The 16,295-nt window shown below is 37.0% G+C and overlaps 1 protein-coding gene across 6 annotated transcripts in view; it reads left to right on the forward strand.

Annotated features, from left to right (window-relative positions):
• PDE1A (phosphodiesterase 1A) overlaps positions 1–16,295 on the forward strand; it is a 233,284-nt gene that overhangs the window by 191,235 nt on the left and 25,754 nt on the right. For all 6 annotated transcript variants that reach the window (XM_052791303.1, XM_052791301.1, XM_052791299.1 and 3 more), the window contains 6 exons: positions 1,016–1,116; positions 3,655–3,780; positions 9,800–9,901; positions 10,021–10,141; positions 14,160–14,241; positions 15,849–15,969. In XM_052791303.1, coding sequence (XP_052647263.1) covers positions 1,016–1,116; positions 3,655–3,780; positions 9,800–9,901; positions 10,021–10,141; positions 14,160–14,241; positions 15,849–15,969 — 653 coding nt within the window. The remainder of the gene's footprint in view (positions 1–1,015; positions 1,117–3,654; positions 3,781–9,799; positions 9,902–10,020; positions 10,142–14,159; positions 14,242–15,848; positions 15,970–16,295) is intronic.

Below are 16,295 nucleotides of genomic sequence, written 5' to 3' on the forward strand. Positions count from 1 at the left end.
AAGAAGTACTACTACTGGCAGCTTTTACTACTTCTGGCAGTTTATACATCTTATATGCATCCATACACATGTACGTGCATATATGGGTGCATAAAGATGAGATCATTCTTCGATCCTTTAGTACACAAGCTTACTTTTACAGTAAAAAAATCTGAAATATGTGTGGAAATGCTTGACTGGCATTTGACTTAATCACTCCTATGACTGCGGGGGTTAATTATCACATGATTTTTCTGCCTTCATTTTTAGATGGAGTAAATTTTCTCCTCAAGGATGATTTATCATTCAAGAAATAGAACTTGAAAGATAAAATAACAGTGCTTATTTTACAAACTGAGCAATACAGAACCGCCTCAGTTAGTAAGAAGTATAAAACTGCACAAAACTCTAGGGTCTGCATTATTTTGTACACATGGCCTGTATTACCTTTTGTTCAGTGTAACTGTATACTAGCCTTATGCACCCTTTTTTTGCATTAGTACAAAGTATGACAAAATTGAGAACAGAAAAATCTCCCATGTGCCTAATTTTAGTGCTATGTACACTGGTAAACTATAGTTAATGCTGATATTGTACCTAGAATTTATTGTGAACTATATATATTGTTCACTAAAAGACAAATTATAACCTTAACTTCATATCAAGCTTTTAGATGAATATACCATAATTTGACAAGTGCCATGTATGGGCTAGCAGATTCGAGACTTCCTACTCAAAACAGCTACAAAGTATACCATGTAATTGTCTTAATAACTTCTTATATTTTTGGCTGCCAATATTTACTTTGCTAGTGACCATAAGGACGTTAACTTGGTCTTAGAGAAATCATAATAAGTACAAGGAGTTATTTTACTGTATAATACTGAAGTGTTATGGGTATACAGTTACCTGGATTAAGACAAGAATAAAGTTTGGTTAAGTTGAACGTAATGGAAAACATTTCCAGTACTGTAGTATTTAATCTGAGTTAGGCTATTATAAAAAATATGACTAAGATTTGGTTTTCATTTACCAGCACTGGCTCACAGAACTGGAAATTTTAGCAATGATCTTTGCAGCTGCCGTCCATGATTATGAACATACTGGGACCACAAACAATTTTCATATTCAGACAAGGTAAGTGAATTGGTCTCTTAGGTGTCATATCTGGAGTTTGCTGTTCATTGGTCTGAACTGTTTCATACGTCTTACTGATACAGCCAGGAAGTAGCCAGGTCATTCCTGATTTTACAAATTGCTTCTTTGACCTCTGTACAGTTAATGGGACTGCTCGCATGAACAAAGACAGTGTGGAAAAGTAATGAGTTAGCTCCATAGTGTTTGAAATCATTATATTTTGGAGCTGATATATCAACAGAGATTTCAAAAAGATTCAGAACATGGACTTGAAAACCCCTCACCCCTCTATTTGCTCACTTAAATTCTGATACTTTTGACTCAAAAATTTCTTCCACAGCGTCCCCAGAAAAATACCACTTCATTTTCAGCAATGTATCTGCACTTACTTCAGGTGCTACATTTTGTTTCAAGTTGTGTATTAAACTTACAGGGTCCTAGTACAGAGGGGGAAACCTTCAAGTACGGCTTTAGAAATACCCATCATGAGTCCTCTCCTAGCATGTTTTGACAGCATCTGCAGTAGTTATGAAAAAGAAATCTAGAAAGAAATCCAGTTTGAAAGTCAGGCTAACTGTATTCTTATGCAGGCGCAGCATGTCATCCTAGCCTCTGGTCCAAAACAGCAGCATATAACTCTTTCCCTTAAAATATTTTCAGCTTATCAAAGGAAAATCACTGACCAATCCATTACTGGGTGATAAATAGTACACCTGATACTTAACCAAGTATGAAGCATCTTCCTGTTCTCTCATACTAGGCTATACTTTGGTTTTAGTATCCTCAGTTGAGGAGTCTGCTTTACCTGCTCTTGAAAAAAAATTTTCAGCAAAGCACTGACATATTCTAACAAAACAGCTGTGTGCTAGAAATACTACTACTTTGAACAGAAGCATCCTCACACTCACCTATACAGATCAAGTGCCCAATGGTTACATTTATATTAAATCCGTAATAAACTTGTGCCCTGAGATGTGCTCATCAATAATGAACAAATTCTAGATCTGCAGCTGAAATAAAGACATAATTCTTTTCTCCCTCAGCATAGTCTGGCTAAAAATAAACTTCAGTTTGTAGTTCCAAGTTTATATTACTTTTCTATTTTTGTCCTTAATATTGTGCTCTGAAGTATTGCAAAAGTGGAAAATTAATTAAGCTGTTAGCCTTCGAATTTTTCTTAGGCATACTTGCAAACAGGTATTTGTTTTGTGATGGGGCTCATTCTTCCCTCCTAGTAGAGCTTGGCCCTGATGTGGCATCCCAGGGCCATGACTCCAGGCTTCCTTTGCCTGAGAAAAGCTGATGAAATGGCTGTCATAGTCATAGCAAATCTTAGCACTGTTTCAAACTAGCCATAAGCAGCTATGTGGATCAAAGTGTGCTTCATTAAACATATGTGATTGGCAAATCACAGATTTTCCCATGATTTTAGTAGGATTATGGATGTAAACATACTCATTATTTAGGTAGGTTATGGGTTGTTCCCTCTAAAGTTTCCAATCCTATTTTCATTTTTTAGATTCCTCGGTACCATACCGTACATGTGGGTGGTTACACTGAATATATACTATTGCTCAACAGAACAAGAGGTTGAATTTACCTTATTAATATCATAGTAACTGCACTGTACACCTTTCTTCTAGTACAGACTTTTCAGTTGGCCAAATTGAAATACTCAGGAATAGTTTTATGAAGACAGAAGTGTAGCAGAGAGGCGAGACCCAAGGTTGCTTAGCAAGTGCAGATCAGGTCTTGGGGAAACAAATTCCCCAAGAATTAATGAAGTCTGAAGCTAAGTATGATAAATCCATACAGCATCAAAATCTATATGTAATTTTGATATTGTAGGTTAGTCTTTAATTAAGAGAGAAAGGATACTGTCGAGGGTGCTAACGTTAGGGTAAGAGTCTGGCTTTAGGAAGCACTTGAATGCAATCAAAGTTCAGCTTAGCATCTCTTCCATTCCATTGTTATGAGGCTCAAGGTTTGGCTGTTTTTCTGACAAAAGATGGCATCCGTTTAAAACATATGAAATTGAAGTTTTTTAATATTTTATTATTTACAGCTCCTTCTGATTATGAGTGACATAGGCCAAAGCACAACTCTCAGAACAGGGGTAGTAACTTCTTAATACCCATGCTATGTGTGGAGCCCCCTTTGTTGGTGAATGCATTGCATTTTAAATGGTTGTGTTGCCAAAGGGTACTTGAGTAGCTTAATTAGAACATTTCTGTTGCTTTACGATCCTACCTACAGTCAAGAAGCTCAAAGATCTCCTCACAAATTTTTGTTACAGTTATATAAATAAAACATCACACATTTAAAAATATGACTTTCCCACAAACAGTATATACAATGGTATAATGATAATTTTTTATGCATTTAGGATGGAAACTTTATCAGTATTTGATACAATAGGAACAAATAAACATAGTTTGATGAACTTAGTCAATAGTTCTCATAGAGAATACACAGTCCTACCTTCCCCAGTGCCATCATTGGGATGCTATTGCAAATTCTGCCTTTTTTTAACACTAGGTCAGATGTTGCAATACTGTACAATGACCGTTCTGTTCTTGAAAATCATCATGTAAGTGCTGCTTATAGACTCATGCAAGAAGAAGAGATGAACATCCTGGCAAATTTAACCAAAGATGACTGGAGGTAAGACCTACTGTGACATTCAAAATTAATTCCAGTATTTAAAAATAATAAAAAACACCAAACCTATTTTAAGAGTTCAAATTACAGGAAGAAGCTTTGGCACTGGAAGGAGTAATGGATATTTAGAGCTTAGGGAAGGCTGCTGTGGTGTAAAGAGGTACTGTTTGGGAGACTCCATATAATTTTCCAAGTGAGGTTGTGCATTTACAAGGCACAGTGTTGGACTGTGTGGACAGTGTCTCAGGTGAGATAGCTCTTCAGGAAAACCGCAGTGCTGCCCCTCTTGAGCTAGGTCACCTTTGCCTAACAGTGGGTTAAAACCTTGGTGCAGAGTCACACTCTGCTGCCAGCTTGAGCACTACTGCCTCTGGGATTTCTGCTGTGTAACATAGCACAGCATAGTCACATCTTGGTTAAGCATTAAAAAATGAATTATCTGGAGAGTCCAAAAATAATAAGTAAAGGCCCAGAAGCACTACTGAAATATCTTTTTTTTTTTCCTTCTTCTTAATTTTAGTGTAATTCCTGAAGAAAATTTGACCGGCTGAAAGAATCAGGATCATAATTGATATGTCACAAATACTAAGACCTGTAAGACCAAAATGAACAAGTGTTAGAGATGAGACTTTCTCCATTAGTAAAAAGGACATGTCATCTTTGTATATCTTTGATCGCTACATATAGCACTTAAAATATGAGTCTTCTGTGTGTTTCTGGAAACATAGCTATCATTCAGAGATCCTAAAAATAACTTTTAAATAGGTGGTCTGTGAAGTCAGAGAGAGAGATTCTGCTTCCAGGCAAGTCTCCACTATGAACGATGCCACCATGAATAACAAAGCTATACTCTGCTTTATTTATATTTTCACAAAACTATACTCTTATCAAGGAATCTGTGAATGTCAGATCAAATTCTGGTGTGGTGTATATTTAGAGACACACTGTTTTACATGGTAGATTTACATGATTTTACTTATCTACATGATCAGAACACCCCTAAATAAAGCTTTTATTGAATGTGAATCTGCTGACCCTTTTGGTTTTCAATTCATTATTTTTCTGTAGCTACTCCAAAACACTTAATATTAAAGTATTTTTAATTTTTTATTTAATACAAAGTGAGAGAGGAAGCATACAATTTTTCATTCTCATAAAAGATTTCTTCTCAGAGGTTACTAATTTGGATTTAGTTACCATAAAGTTTGTGTTGTAAATTTAGTTCTAGAGAAAGATCTCTGGAAGTAAATTGTAAATTTCAGCAATAATTGTCATATACACCTAGATTTTCATTGCCAACATGAGCCAGCCTTGCTCTACTTGGAACTATTTGGGGCCTGATAGTTCTGGGGCTGATAGGTCTCTGTGACCCTATTTTTGCTTGTTCTACCTACTGAGTATGGACAAAGTGATTGTGCCAGTAGACAGCCATCAGAGGCTGTTATTCTGTCTTTTAAAACCATCATTGTAGAGACGTAATGATTTTCAAATCTTCAGACTTGTTGCCTTGAGTATGTTTTTTAGAAGTAGTGTTGTTTCATATTGTGTCCTACCAGAGAGTGCTTTCAGGTAGAAAGGGGCAGATCTTCAGTTGAATTTCAGTTCAGGGCTGGACCCAGGATGGGTTGAAGACACTCATGTGCCTCCCCAGTCCTGGCTCCTTCATCACTGGAGACTACCATAAATGAGTATAGTTTGGGTATCCCTGCAGCAACATGCAGTTGCTTCAGCTGCCAGAAATCTGGCTGCCAGCTAGTACAGTGCATCCCAGTGGTACTCTTTTGTTATGTCACTGCGGAAGAGGGTGATAGGATGGAAAATCCTGTTAAAGACAATATTTGCCAAAGGAAGGAGAACCCTATGGTTTCCAGGTGTGTGATGTTTATACATATTGCTCTGGTGGACTGCAACAGAATAAGGGAGCAATGTGATTTTACATTTCTGAAGCACACTCTTCTCTGCATAGATTCCTCAGTCTGGTCTTTCCACAGTTCTTTTTCCAGTCCAGTTATGGACCCTTTGCACTAGCTTCTGTTGCATTTAATTTCTCCTTGGTTTTTAACCTGTGATAAACTACCACGTTCATTCAGAAGTTGCTCAATCACACACTGGGTGTGTTTGCATTTGCTTTTCAATCTCCTCTCACTGTAAACCAGTTAGGATTTCCTGGAGGATCTTATTTTAGTTTTGCAAATGTTGTTTATTTAGAGTGGCTGCACAGATCCAGTCCACTATTATATGCAGCCAATTTGACATTGGTGGGATTTGGCAACCAGGGAAAGTAGAATTTATGGTCTCTTGTTGGGGCTATTCAGTACAACTTAGAAGAGATGTATAAACTGGTTAATAAGCTCAAGCAACTAAACTAGGACACTCAGTTCCACATTTTGTCACTTAGCTAGGCAATTACAGTCTGTACTTTCAAACAAACCAGTAAATTCCAAAGCGCCAGCCTGAGAACCTGCACAACCTGTTGAAGTCTGATACTTTAATTCAGAGGGTCAGTCATGGAAATGATGGTTTCCTGGTATTCGTTTCTGATATCCAAAAATTCCCGTTACCCTGTCATCAGATACCATTGTTCATTGGTGCAATGACAGATCTGTTAGCCACTTAAAAGAAGCTCTTCAATTTTCTAGTTATTACTAGAGCGAACTTCTTGGTTCTATACTGAAGTTCATACTGTTAGACTAACAGTTTGGAAGTTTGCACTGAATCAGATTGGCAGTAAATTGAAATGATAATTTGTTCAACTTTTTAATGTACTTCCTGGCACTGATTAATTTCTTGACTACTGTCAGATCTGTTTTCTTGAATTGCAGCAATTTCATTTTTAAAAAATTTAACACCGCTGCCTATTTAAACTGTGATTCTGCTAATTATTTCAGCAAGATGAAGCAAAATGACTGAGAATGACTTTATAGTATTACATTTTCTTTTCTACATGTTAACATTAAGAAGATAAATGCACTAATAAACTGTCAGCTTCAATTAAGTTTAAAACATAGGGTTTGGGTCTGAGCAGGGAAACACTGCCAGCATTCTGATGAGGATGTCCTTTGTGGATAACGCATGTGACATTCATAGTCATTTCTCACTCTTTTCTCAACTCTGAAAATACATTCCAGTCTTTCATATTGTCTTGTTTCTCTCACTTAGTGCCCCTAAATAACTAAAGAGAGATCCCTTTTTGTTCTCCTTTCTCCTCTGCTTTACCAGGCTTCTAGTGTTCTAGCACCCCATGTGTTACATCAACAGTCATAGGTGGTCAGGCAGTGTTAATGTGTCAAACCATTCCAGTCATAAGACATACAATGATATATTCTCTGATTATATAAAAAAGACTAACAAAACAATATGCATTATATACAATGCATAATGACCGGCTATTCTTTCACAAATTCACATGGGAGTCTTCTGTCTGAGGAAAGCAGGATTGCTATTACTTGCAAGATGAACCTTATGTCTTCAGTTCCCAACTTGCTTTTGCTCATCTTAGCCTGTTCCTGCATTTTTTCATTAGTTTCCAGCTGTCTAAATGTCTTTGTCATGGACAAACCCAGGTAAAGCTGGTTTCTGTTTATTGGTTAACTACTTTTCCAAGAAATTCATGTGCCATTCTTTGTCTCTTGTTTATTACATGTTTATTACATTAACATAGCATTATTCATGTCATCTTTTCACACCATCTTGCATCTATTTTTTTACAGTATCCAGTCCGTAGGACATAAGGATATAGAAGGGTTAAGAAAGGATGACAGCACAGGACATGACAGTTTACTTAAGAAAAATGGACGTTGTATACTCAAACCCAGTAATCTTCCAATTGTGGGCCCCAAAAATCCACTATGCACTGTACACGAATGCTGATACCACTTCCTGTCATAGAACTAAAGATGACAACACCTATGTATCTTTTTGCCATGGTAGTATGAGCAATGCTAACTGTATTATCCTGATGCCTGTAGCTGTGGACTGCTTAATGAAGTGGGCAGAGATTTCTGTCCAGCAGTTACCTGTGAGATTGGCTGAGGTCTCCTTCAATACAGAAGTTGAGATGATATTTTTTCCCTGGGAAATGATTTGGGAATGGTTTAAGTCCAAGAGTAATCTTCTGTGCAATGGTAGCAGGCTGAGCATTCATAGCTCTAGTAGACCTTTATTAAATGTTTCCCTGTCAGTTCTCAATTTTCCATCCCTCTGTTGATGATGGATGGGAGCGCAGGCAGGAAACAACTGCAGACTGTAGGTGGAGAGCCTCTCCTTTGCTGTTCAGCAGCTTTTTAGTGGCCTGAAATCTTCAGAAGTGTGTGAGGAGGGTTGTGCTATATTGTTTGATCTTTATTCAGGTGATGGAGGTAAGAATTAGGGTTTGCCTGCTGCCGTGACAGCGTGAGTAAACTGAAAGCAACATTTTGCTTCTCTGTGTGTCTTGTGTAGTAGGGGTGAGCTTATTTCTGATTGCTCTTAGAAGTTCAGACATGGAAAGTTCCTAGGAAAATCTGCCATAGAAAGGGGAAGTAATAATTATTTCAGTCTTACAAACAACAGGGTTTAACAATGCAGAGCCCTCAGGTTTCATGCAGTGTTAGCTGTTGGGTTTTGTTTGTTTGTTTTTTAATGGGTTTGGCTGTGTTTGAAGGGTGCAGTTTCAAAGCAATGCGGAGGAGGAACAGTTGGGATGCAAATTAATTAGTATCTTATTATGAGGTCAGATAAAGTAAGGCATTTTCTAAACACAAGTTGCTATGGCTGCATATTATTTAGTAGAAGAGAGATGATTGAGTCTTTATCCAGTTACATCAAAACAAATCAGGAATAAATACACAAAAATCAATAAGGAGTATCAGTTTAAATATGCAATTAATTTGGCTCAAAAACAGTCTTTATAGTTTTTATAACAAACTATTCTAACAGACCTAAAGAAAATTGCAATTTACCTCTTTAAAACGTAGTCCTTTGAAAAAACTGCATTATTAAGTAAATCAAAGATAGGAATACAATATGAAAGATCAGTGAGAATGACTAAAGTAGGATTCTACTGTTGTAATTGATACTTGGACATCCTTAAGACTGGGGGTGTGCTCATGAAGATATATGCTACATAATCAAAGATTTAATGTGGTGAATTGTCCCTGATACACATATAAGCAACACTTGCACATAAATCCTCCTAGGCCATTTAAAAAGTATGTAAATAAAGACTCAGCAGACTTGTACAAGGTCTATGTACAATCCTTCTACATCAAAGAAACAGGATTTTCCAAATCAGTATTTATTGTTGACAAAATTAATATACTTTCATATACAATCAGAATTAATACACTCTCTTACATGATTCATGGTTTACTATTTTCATATTCATTTAATAGAAAGCTGATGTACAAGCCAACATCTCTGATCACAATACCAAGATACAGATAAATAGTAAATCCCAAACTTGTTCTGATTCATGAAATAGGCAATAAGGTATTTTTGAGATGAAGGGTAGTTTGTCATAATGTTCATATATTGCTATAATGTTGATACTGTTTCAGATGTAGTACGTCTTGCTCTTCCTAGTGTTTCCACAGCCTTCTTCCTAGGTTTAGTGTTATGCCTGCTCTGCACTAATATGAGGGCAATAATGAAAGACACACATATATCCTCTTGTGTGGTGGTAAGCCCAGAGACCAACTGGTTTTTTGAGTAGTCTACTGCTGAAAAAAATAAGGAAAGACTTATAATGGGTGACAGGACTGCATGTAATTTTAGCTTATACACTAGAAAAGAGGAATTACAAAACAGTATGACTCTGAAATAATGATTGCAGAGTGCATTTTCTGAAGTACACTGCTTTCACAGAATCCCTTTAGGATACAACATTCAAGTTGTTAATAATTTATTTAAACGCTTCTTAAAATGTAATAAAACCTGTGATGTTGTTTAGAAAGTTATAAATTAACAAGTACTGCTTAAACAAATGTACCATACATAGAATACATGAATTGTAATCAGTCATTTTCCTTTTAATTATTCTTAGGGAGTTGCGTAGCTTGGTCATTGAGATGGTCTTGTCTACAGATATGTCAGGTCATTTTCAACAAATTAAAACGATGCGACATACTCTACAGCAGACAGAGGGGTAGGTTATTTTCCATTTTGTTCATTATCTATAGTCTTTCAATGAGGCAATGTACAAGAAAAGAATTTAAATAGTTGCTTTTGTTTTGAGATAATTGGAGCATGTCCTTGAATTAACAGGGTAGACAAAGCCAAAGCCATGTCTTTGATTCTACATGCAGCAGACATAAGCCATCCAGCAAAATCCTGGGAACTGCACTACCGGTGGACCATGGCCCTGATGGAAGAATTTTTTCGACAGGTGCCATTTTAAAATCTTTTAGTAAATCTAGTTCAAGAAGCAATGGTTACACAATTAAATCTTTTCATAAGTCTACCAGCAAAGATGCTGTTGGTTGTGATTGACAATCATATTCAGTAGTATATATTCCCCACTCTTCATACATACCACTGACATTAATTCAACTTTTATGTGCGTGAATAAGATGAAATTGTTATAGCTCTATATCTATTTCAGCTGATACCAGGATTCTGAGTGTTGTAGTGTTTTTTTTCTTTCAATTATAATATAACTTGTCAAGCTGTTTTCATTCTGTAGACAGAGATTTATATATGCTTTGAGTTAAAAAGAAGCACTGGCAGGGTAGGATGAGGGACTTGAAAATAGGAAGAATTCATGTTCAGCAAAGGCGGCAAAAAGTTGTCTCCATTTCACATTTCAGAAAGACCTCCTATTTCTTTTCCTTGCCAGTACTTGCCATGGATATGCCACATAGATCTGAAGGTTTTGCTTTCATAACAGCCTGATCCAAAGCCAGAGGTTAGCTGGTATCATCCTGTTAATGCTGTGGCCATATATCCTAAAACAAAAATGAAGACGCACCTTTGTGAAAGTCTTTTAATTTCTGTGAGATACTGAATGCAAAGAGCAAGCCCAGTAGGTGTTGGTGTCACTGCTGCCATTTTTTTACTGACCTCAGCAGGTGAAAAAACCCATTTCTTCAAAGGGGTAATATTCTCCCTGTAATGAATATTTGTGACCGTGCACATTTTTAACATAACCATTACTGACATACAATTGATAACCAAAATCCCGTTTAGGTATTACACGGTTTCTATAGTTATACACACGTTTTAAAAATGGTTAGTACAGATAACGGAACAGAGTGTGTCTTGCTCAGTTTGATTGTCATTATTTTGCTATATGCTGACATTTTCAAATCAGATGGATCACACTGGAAAAAGGAGTCAGGGAATAAAAAAGTCAGTATGTTAAACCTTGAGATTGTTAGGCCCATCTGCCCTAGAAGGTTCTTGCTCAGTTCCTAGAGGTTCTTTATATGAATTCTCAGTAGGGAGCATCAGGACATCCTTGACTCTGGGCTTTGCACTGGGGAGACAGATTGGAGAGCTGGTGCCTTAATCTAAATAATGAATGGGCTGAGTTTTGTGGAAATACTGAGTAGAGTCATGAGTTTGTGTCTGCTTCTGTAAATGGAAATGATGAGGATTTTTAATTTGAGAGGCAAAAGGAGGAGCAGATTACCTCGGATATATATTACTTGACAAGGTCAAAAATGACCAACTGTAAAAACATTTTAGACACAGAGAGACAGGCTAGACAGAGCCCATGGGACAGTGAGGCAGTGTGTCCAGTCAAGTGCATGTAGCATTAGAAATAAACAGTACCACACTGGTTGTTGAGTGCATAGGATGAGCTAAGGTTTTAGTTATTCCTTTATCCTTCTGTTAGAAGAAGTAACTGGATCCCAAATAAGCTGCTCAAACACTTGAGAAGGCATTTAACAATAGAATCAAATCACCATGTATGTATGTCTGCAACTCAGCAGCATAAAATGTCAAAGTCTTTCAGGCTGTAGAGGAGTGTGCAAGGAACTGAATCCCTCTTTATACATACTACTAAGAACAGCGTGTGTGGAGTAGTTCCAGCACATTTAAAGTGTGATTAAGTAACTGTACATATATAAATGCACTGAGCAGTGCAGACGCAGTAGGTCTCCTGCTTGCTAGATGCACTGACTTGGTTGTGCATCCTCTGGTCTGTTGATCTGAAAGTGTGTGGTAGAAACCTCTGGGATTTCTAAATCTGTGTCAGCCAAGATGAAGTAGTCCAAATATATACAAACCCCACTAATTTCTCCTCTTCTTTTCTTTAAAGATAGTAATTCAACTACTTCTACTGCCTTACAGGAAAAAGCAGCAGAGTCTGAAACTGCCGATGTAAACCCAATGCTTTAACAGGCAGCTTTCAAAATAGTGAGCACCAGCAAAAAATGAACATTCACCTAGACAAAAAACTTTGTTAACTGCAGCTAACGGTTAAAATATGTGCCAGTGTTAACTTCAGGGAAAAAGCCAAACAACGCTTTAAGTTTAAAAGCAACAGCTACAGAAAGTGTGTTATAATGCCAAGGAAAATCTGAGCTACTTGTTTAAAATAGAAATACACCCACCCATCTCAAAACCTTAAAAATAAAGAAATACATAGTTCAAGTCACTCAAAGAAGTGTCACAGCTCCTATAGCATTCTGCTCTCAGTCTGAATAGATCCAAAAGCACAAAAAGAGAATTTGTCCAGTGAGTTCAGCATCTGGACAAAGAATTTTTTTTTTTACTGTTTTGATCTTTATTTTGATTTTAAATCTCATGAAATTTTAATGATCAATTCAAATATCAGTGCTGTGTCCATTATTACAATTTACAATAGACTTAGACTTATATGACATTTAAGTATTAATTATGTATTGTATTAATTGCAAAGTAATTCATAGTTGGGGTAAAGAGCTACCTGAAAACATAAAAAAATTCAAACTGATTCTTTGCTACTGTGGAATTTTCTCTTTTTTAAAAACTAGTTAAGGGAAGATTAAAAAATTAATATTGCTTTAGAAATCCTGTATTCAACAATGGCTGAAATTGTTAGAACTACCACAGTTTATATTATATCACAATCTGGCTCCTGCATTTACATGGAAATGCCACTACCACTGCTCCTAGTAGTAAGTGTTCATGTGTTCTTCTAGCCAGATTATGAACACTTGGGTGTAAAATTTAAAGGCCATAGTGATAAAACTCTCCGCTTCCATATGAAACACAATCTGCGAGCTACATCTGTTCCTATGGCTGAAGTGGTTTTATTGGTATAATAGTTCTAAACTTTTCTCAAATCTAGTTCAGTGATACATGATAAAAAGACTAAGGAAGTTTGATACTGCCCCCTTAATCCATCAGCTGGTGTGCTGCACCCCACTGAATGATCATGAAACAGCACGTTTTTTTGCACCACTAGACTTTCTTTTTGCAAGCCATTTGGCCTACCATGCTGAAAATGAAGATAACACCCCCCGTCTGATAAGACTGTTACGACAAAAAAACTCTTTTAATGTGTTAGGTGTTGAAATATTTTCAGAACTAGGTTGTACAAATCATCACAGGGGGCCTACAAGAAAGCCAGAGAGGGACTTTTTACAAGGGCGTATAGTGAAAGGACAAGGGGTAATGGCTTTAAACTGAAAGAGGGTAGATTTAGATCAGATGTAAGGGAGCAGTTCTTTACTGTGAGGGTGGTGAGGCACTGGAACAGGTTGCCCAGAGAGGTTGTGGATGCCCCCTCCCTGGAAGTGTTCAAGGCCAGGTTGGATGGGGCTTTGAGCAACCTGGTCTAGTGGAAGGTGTCCCTGCCCATGGCAGGGGCGGTTGGAACTAGATGGTCTTTAAGGTCCCTTCCAACCCAAACCATTCTATGATTCTATGATCATTGTAGTGAAATTGAGCTTGTGCTTTTTTATGGCTTCAGCAGCAGAGAGACATGCCTGATAGTTAGAATGTGTTCAAGTCAGATCATGTCCTTGACTTGTGTAAATCCATTGAAGAAATTTTACATGTTGGGTAAAACAATGTAATAGAAGGAAACACTTAGCATTTGGCATACTATTACAAACATGTCTAAATATCTCCAATCCCATTACATCTGGGATTAGCAAGACTAAACTCTGAATGTTGAAGGACTTCATATATGTTAAACCTCATTAGGAGATGCCTTGCTTTTGAGGAGAACTTGCTTGCAACAAGTTCCTTTATATAAAAATTGTCAAATGTAAGTTAGAATTTTGACTTTTACTTTTCTTGAAAATGTAAAGATAAATAAAGAGGGTTTTTTTGCCTGTGGCTTGTTTTTATTTAGGAATATAAGTGAACAAAGTAATCTGTTGAATAAATACTAAGAATATTCAGATTCCTTTGTCTCTCTGTCTCTCTATCAAATATGTGCTTTTAATATTAAACATTGTTATTTGCAGGGAGACAAGGAGGCTGCTTTAGGTCTTCAATTTTCCCCACTCTGTGACCGCAAGTCTACTTTGGTAGCTCAGTCCCAAATAGGTAATGACAAGTTGTGTTTTTCTTTTTCTTTTGCTTGTATGTGTAGGAGCATGTAAAATCATGTGGACATTTCTTATACTAATTTTGAATTTTAAATGTTCCAAATGCCATCATATAGAAGGTATTTCTTTGCACCTATCTGTTCACCAAACTTGTGTGCTCTTACAGCAGAAATGTGCTAGTCTCAAAAGAACATGAAGTAATTTCAGCATATGTCATGCCAACGAGGGAGGGGTAGGAGAGGGATTAACCAAAGCACTGGACATGAGCCTAACTTCTACTGGACACACTTTAGAGTTTGGTAGATCATGTCCTCAGACAGATTGACTCTTGCTCAAGATCTCACAGGTCTGTCTTTACTAGAATCTGAAAGCCTGGTACTGTTTTGTAGATGCATCTCAACTTAAAGTTGATTCATACATCAGAGCTCTGGACTGCCGTTAAGACTGTCAGTGTGGCAGGGTCAAACTACACAGGGTCAAGCCTCCTTAGGTTGACAAGGACCACTGCATTCTGTTCCTGTCAATCCTAATTGCATTTTGGTCAACAGTGGCCAAAATTCAGCTTCCCATTTTCAGAAATGCGTGTCTTGGCTGTCTCTATCCCTGTTTCCGTCAGCAATAATAAGGAAATCAAAACTGGTAAAGATCACTGGGGCTAGTTACAAGGACACACCCTAGAAGCATACTGAGTAAAGCAGTATGTCCTACCAACAGCTGTACCTTTTATGTGAGTGAACACAGTACTTAAGGAGAGATTCTTTAGGTGACAGTGTCTTATCCTTGAATTGAAGCATGTCATCATGTCTGATCTTGTCACTCAAAATGTCCTTTATTCCATTTCACTGGGACTTGAAAGGCAACATGCTTGAGCGTCATACCTACTGCAGGAGGGAAGCTGGATCCTATGCTGAAGCACTGTTGCTCACCTTTGTGCTGTGTTGCATGGTTAGAGTATGAATACATCTGGAAAACCATTGCTAGCTCATGTTTTAGCATTTATTTTTTTTTCTGTTAAGTGCTCAGCAGGGAATAATGCTTCATTCTCTCACTGTGTCATTCCATACCTTGATGAGCACTTTAAAATGTAGAAGACATTGTTCAGAGCTGACATCTCAGAACTGTGGGATGAACGCTGTCTCCTAAGGATATTACTTGTTCTCTTCACTGATTTGACAGAGCACTCCTACACATTGTGAAATAACACTTTACCTCCACTGAATAATAAACAGTAGTTTGAAATGTTAACTCCTCGGCAAGAAGCTCCGAATGGTAAAAGAGACAGTATGACTTCTAGCCCCCTGGCTCAACGGTAGCTTCCCTTCTATTCAATAATTAATATTCATTTCAAATGGTAGGTGTGTTCTGCGGTGCATAAAATTTACAAGGAAAAGGAATGAAAAGCTATAATTAACTAATATCTAGTATCTACACAGCTTCAGGTGTTTTTGTTTTTAGTTGTGCCTTTTTCTTCAAGATTATACTAGTGGTATCTAGTATATTAAATCAGGACTACAGTCAGAAAATCAGCCTGATATCAAGTATTTATTTTTAGATTTGAGAGTTGTGGAAATGTAAAATCTGGTTTTCTCTCTTTTTCTTCTTTAGGTTTCATTGATTTCATAGTAGAACCAACATTTTCTCTTCTTACGGACTCAATGGAGAAAATTGTTATGCCTCTTATAGAGGAAGCGTCAAAATCTGAAAGTCCTGCATTTGGGACACCCAGGTATGAATACACTGCTTAGTTATTGAACTAACATAAACTAACATAATAATGTCATTCTCAGAATTATTGCAATCATTTTAACGGTTGGAAAAGTAACATAAATAGCTGTACAGTATTGCCACCATGTGGTGCTGTGTTGTATTTGCAATATGCTATTACTCCATTGACTGTGGATGATCGTGCATATAAAAAGGCAAAACCACAATAACGAGCAGAATACACACGTATAAAATATAAAGTTGATTTTCTACAGCTTATCTAATAACAATTTTTTCCTTTGACTATAATATTTGCAATAGATTGTTGAAGTTCCTAGTTCTCTTTTC

This window comes from Harpia harpyja, chromosome 7 (assembly GCF_026419915.1).
Source record: "Harpia harpyja isolate bHarHar1 chromosome 7, bHarHar1 primary haplotype, whole genome shotgun sequence".
NCBI classification, from domain to species: domain Eukaryota; kingdom Metazoa; phylum Chordata; class Aves; order Accipitriformes; family Accipitridae; genus Harpia; species Harpia harpyja.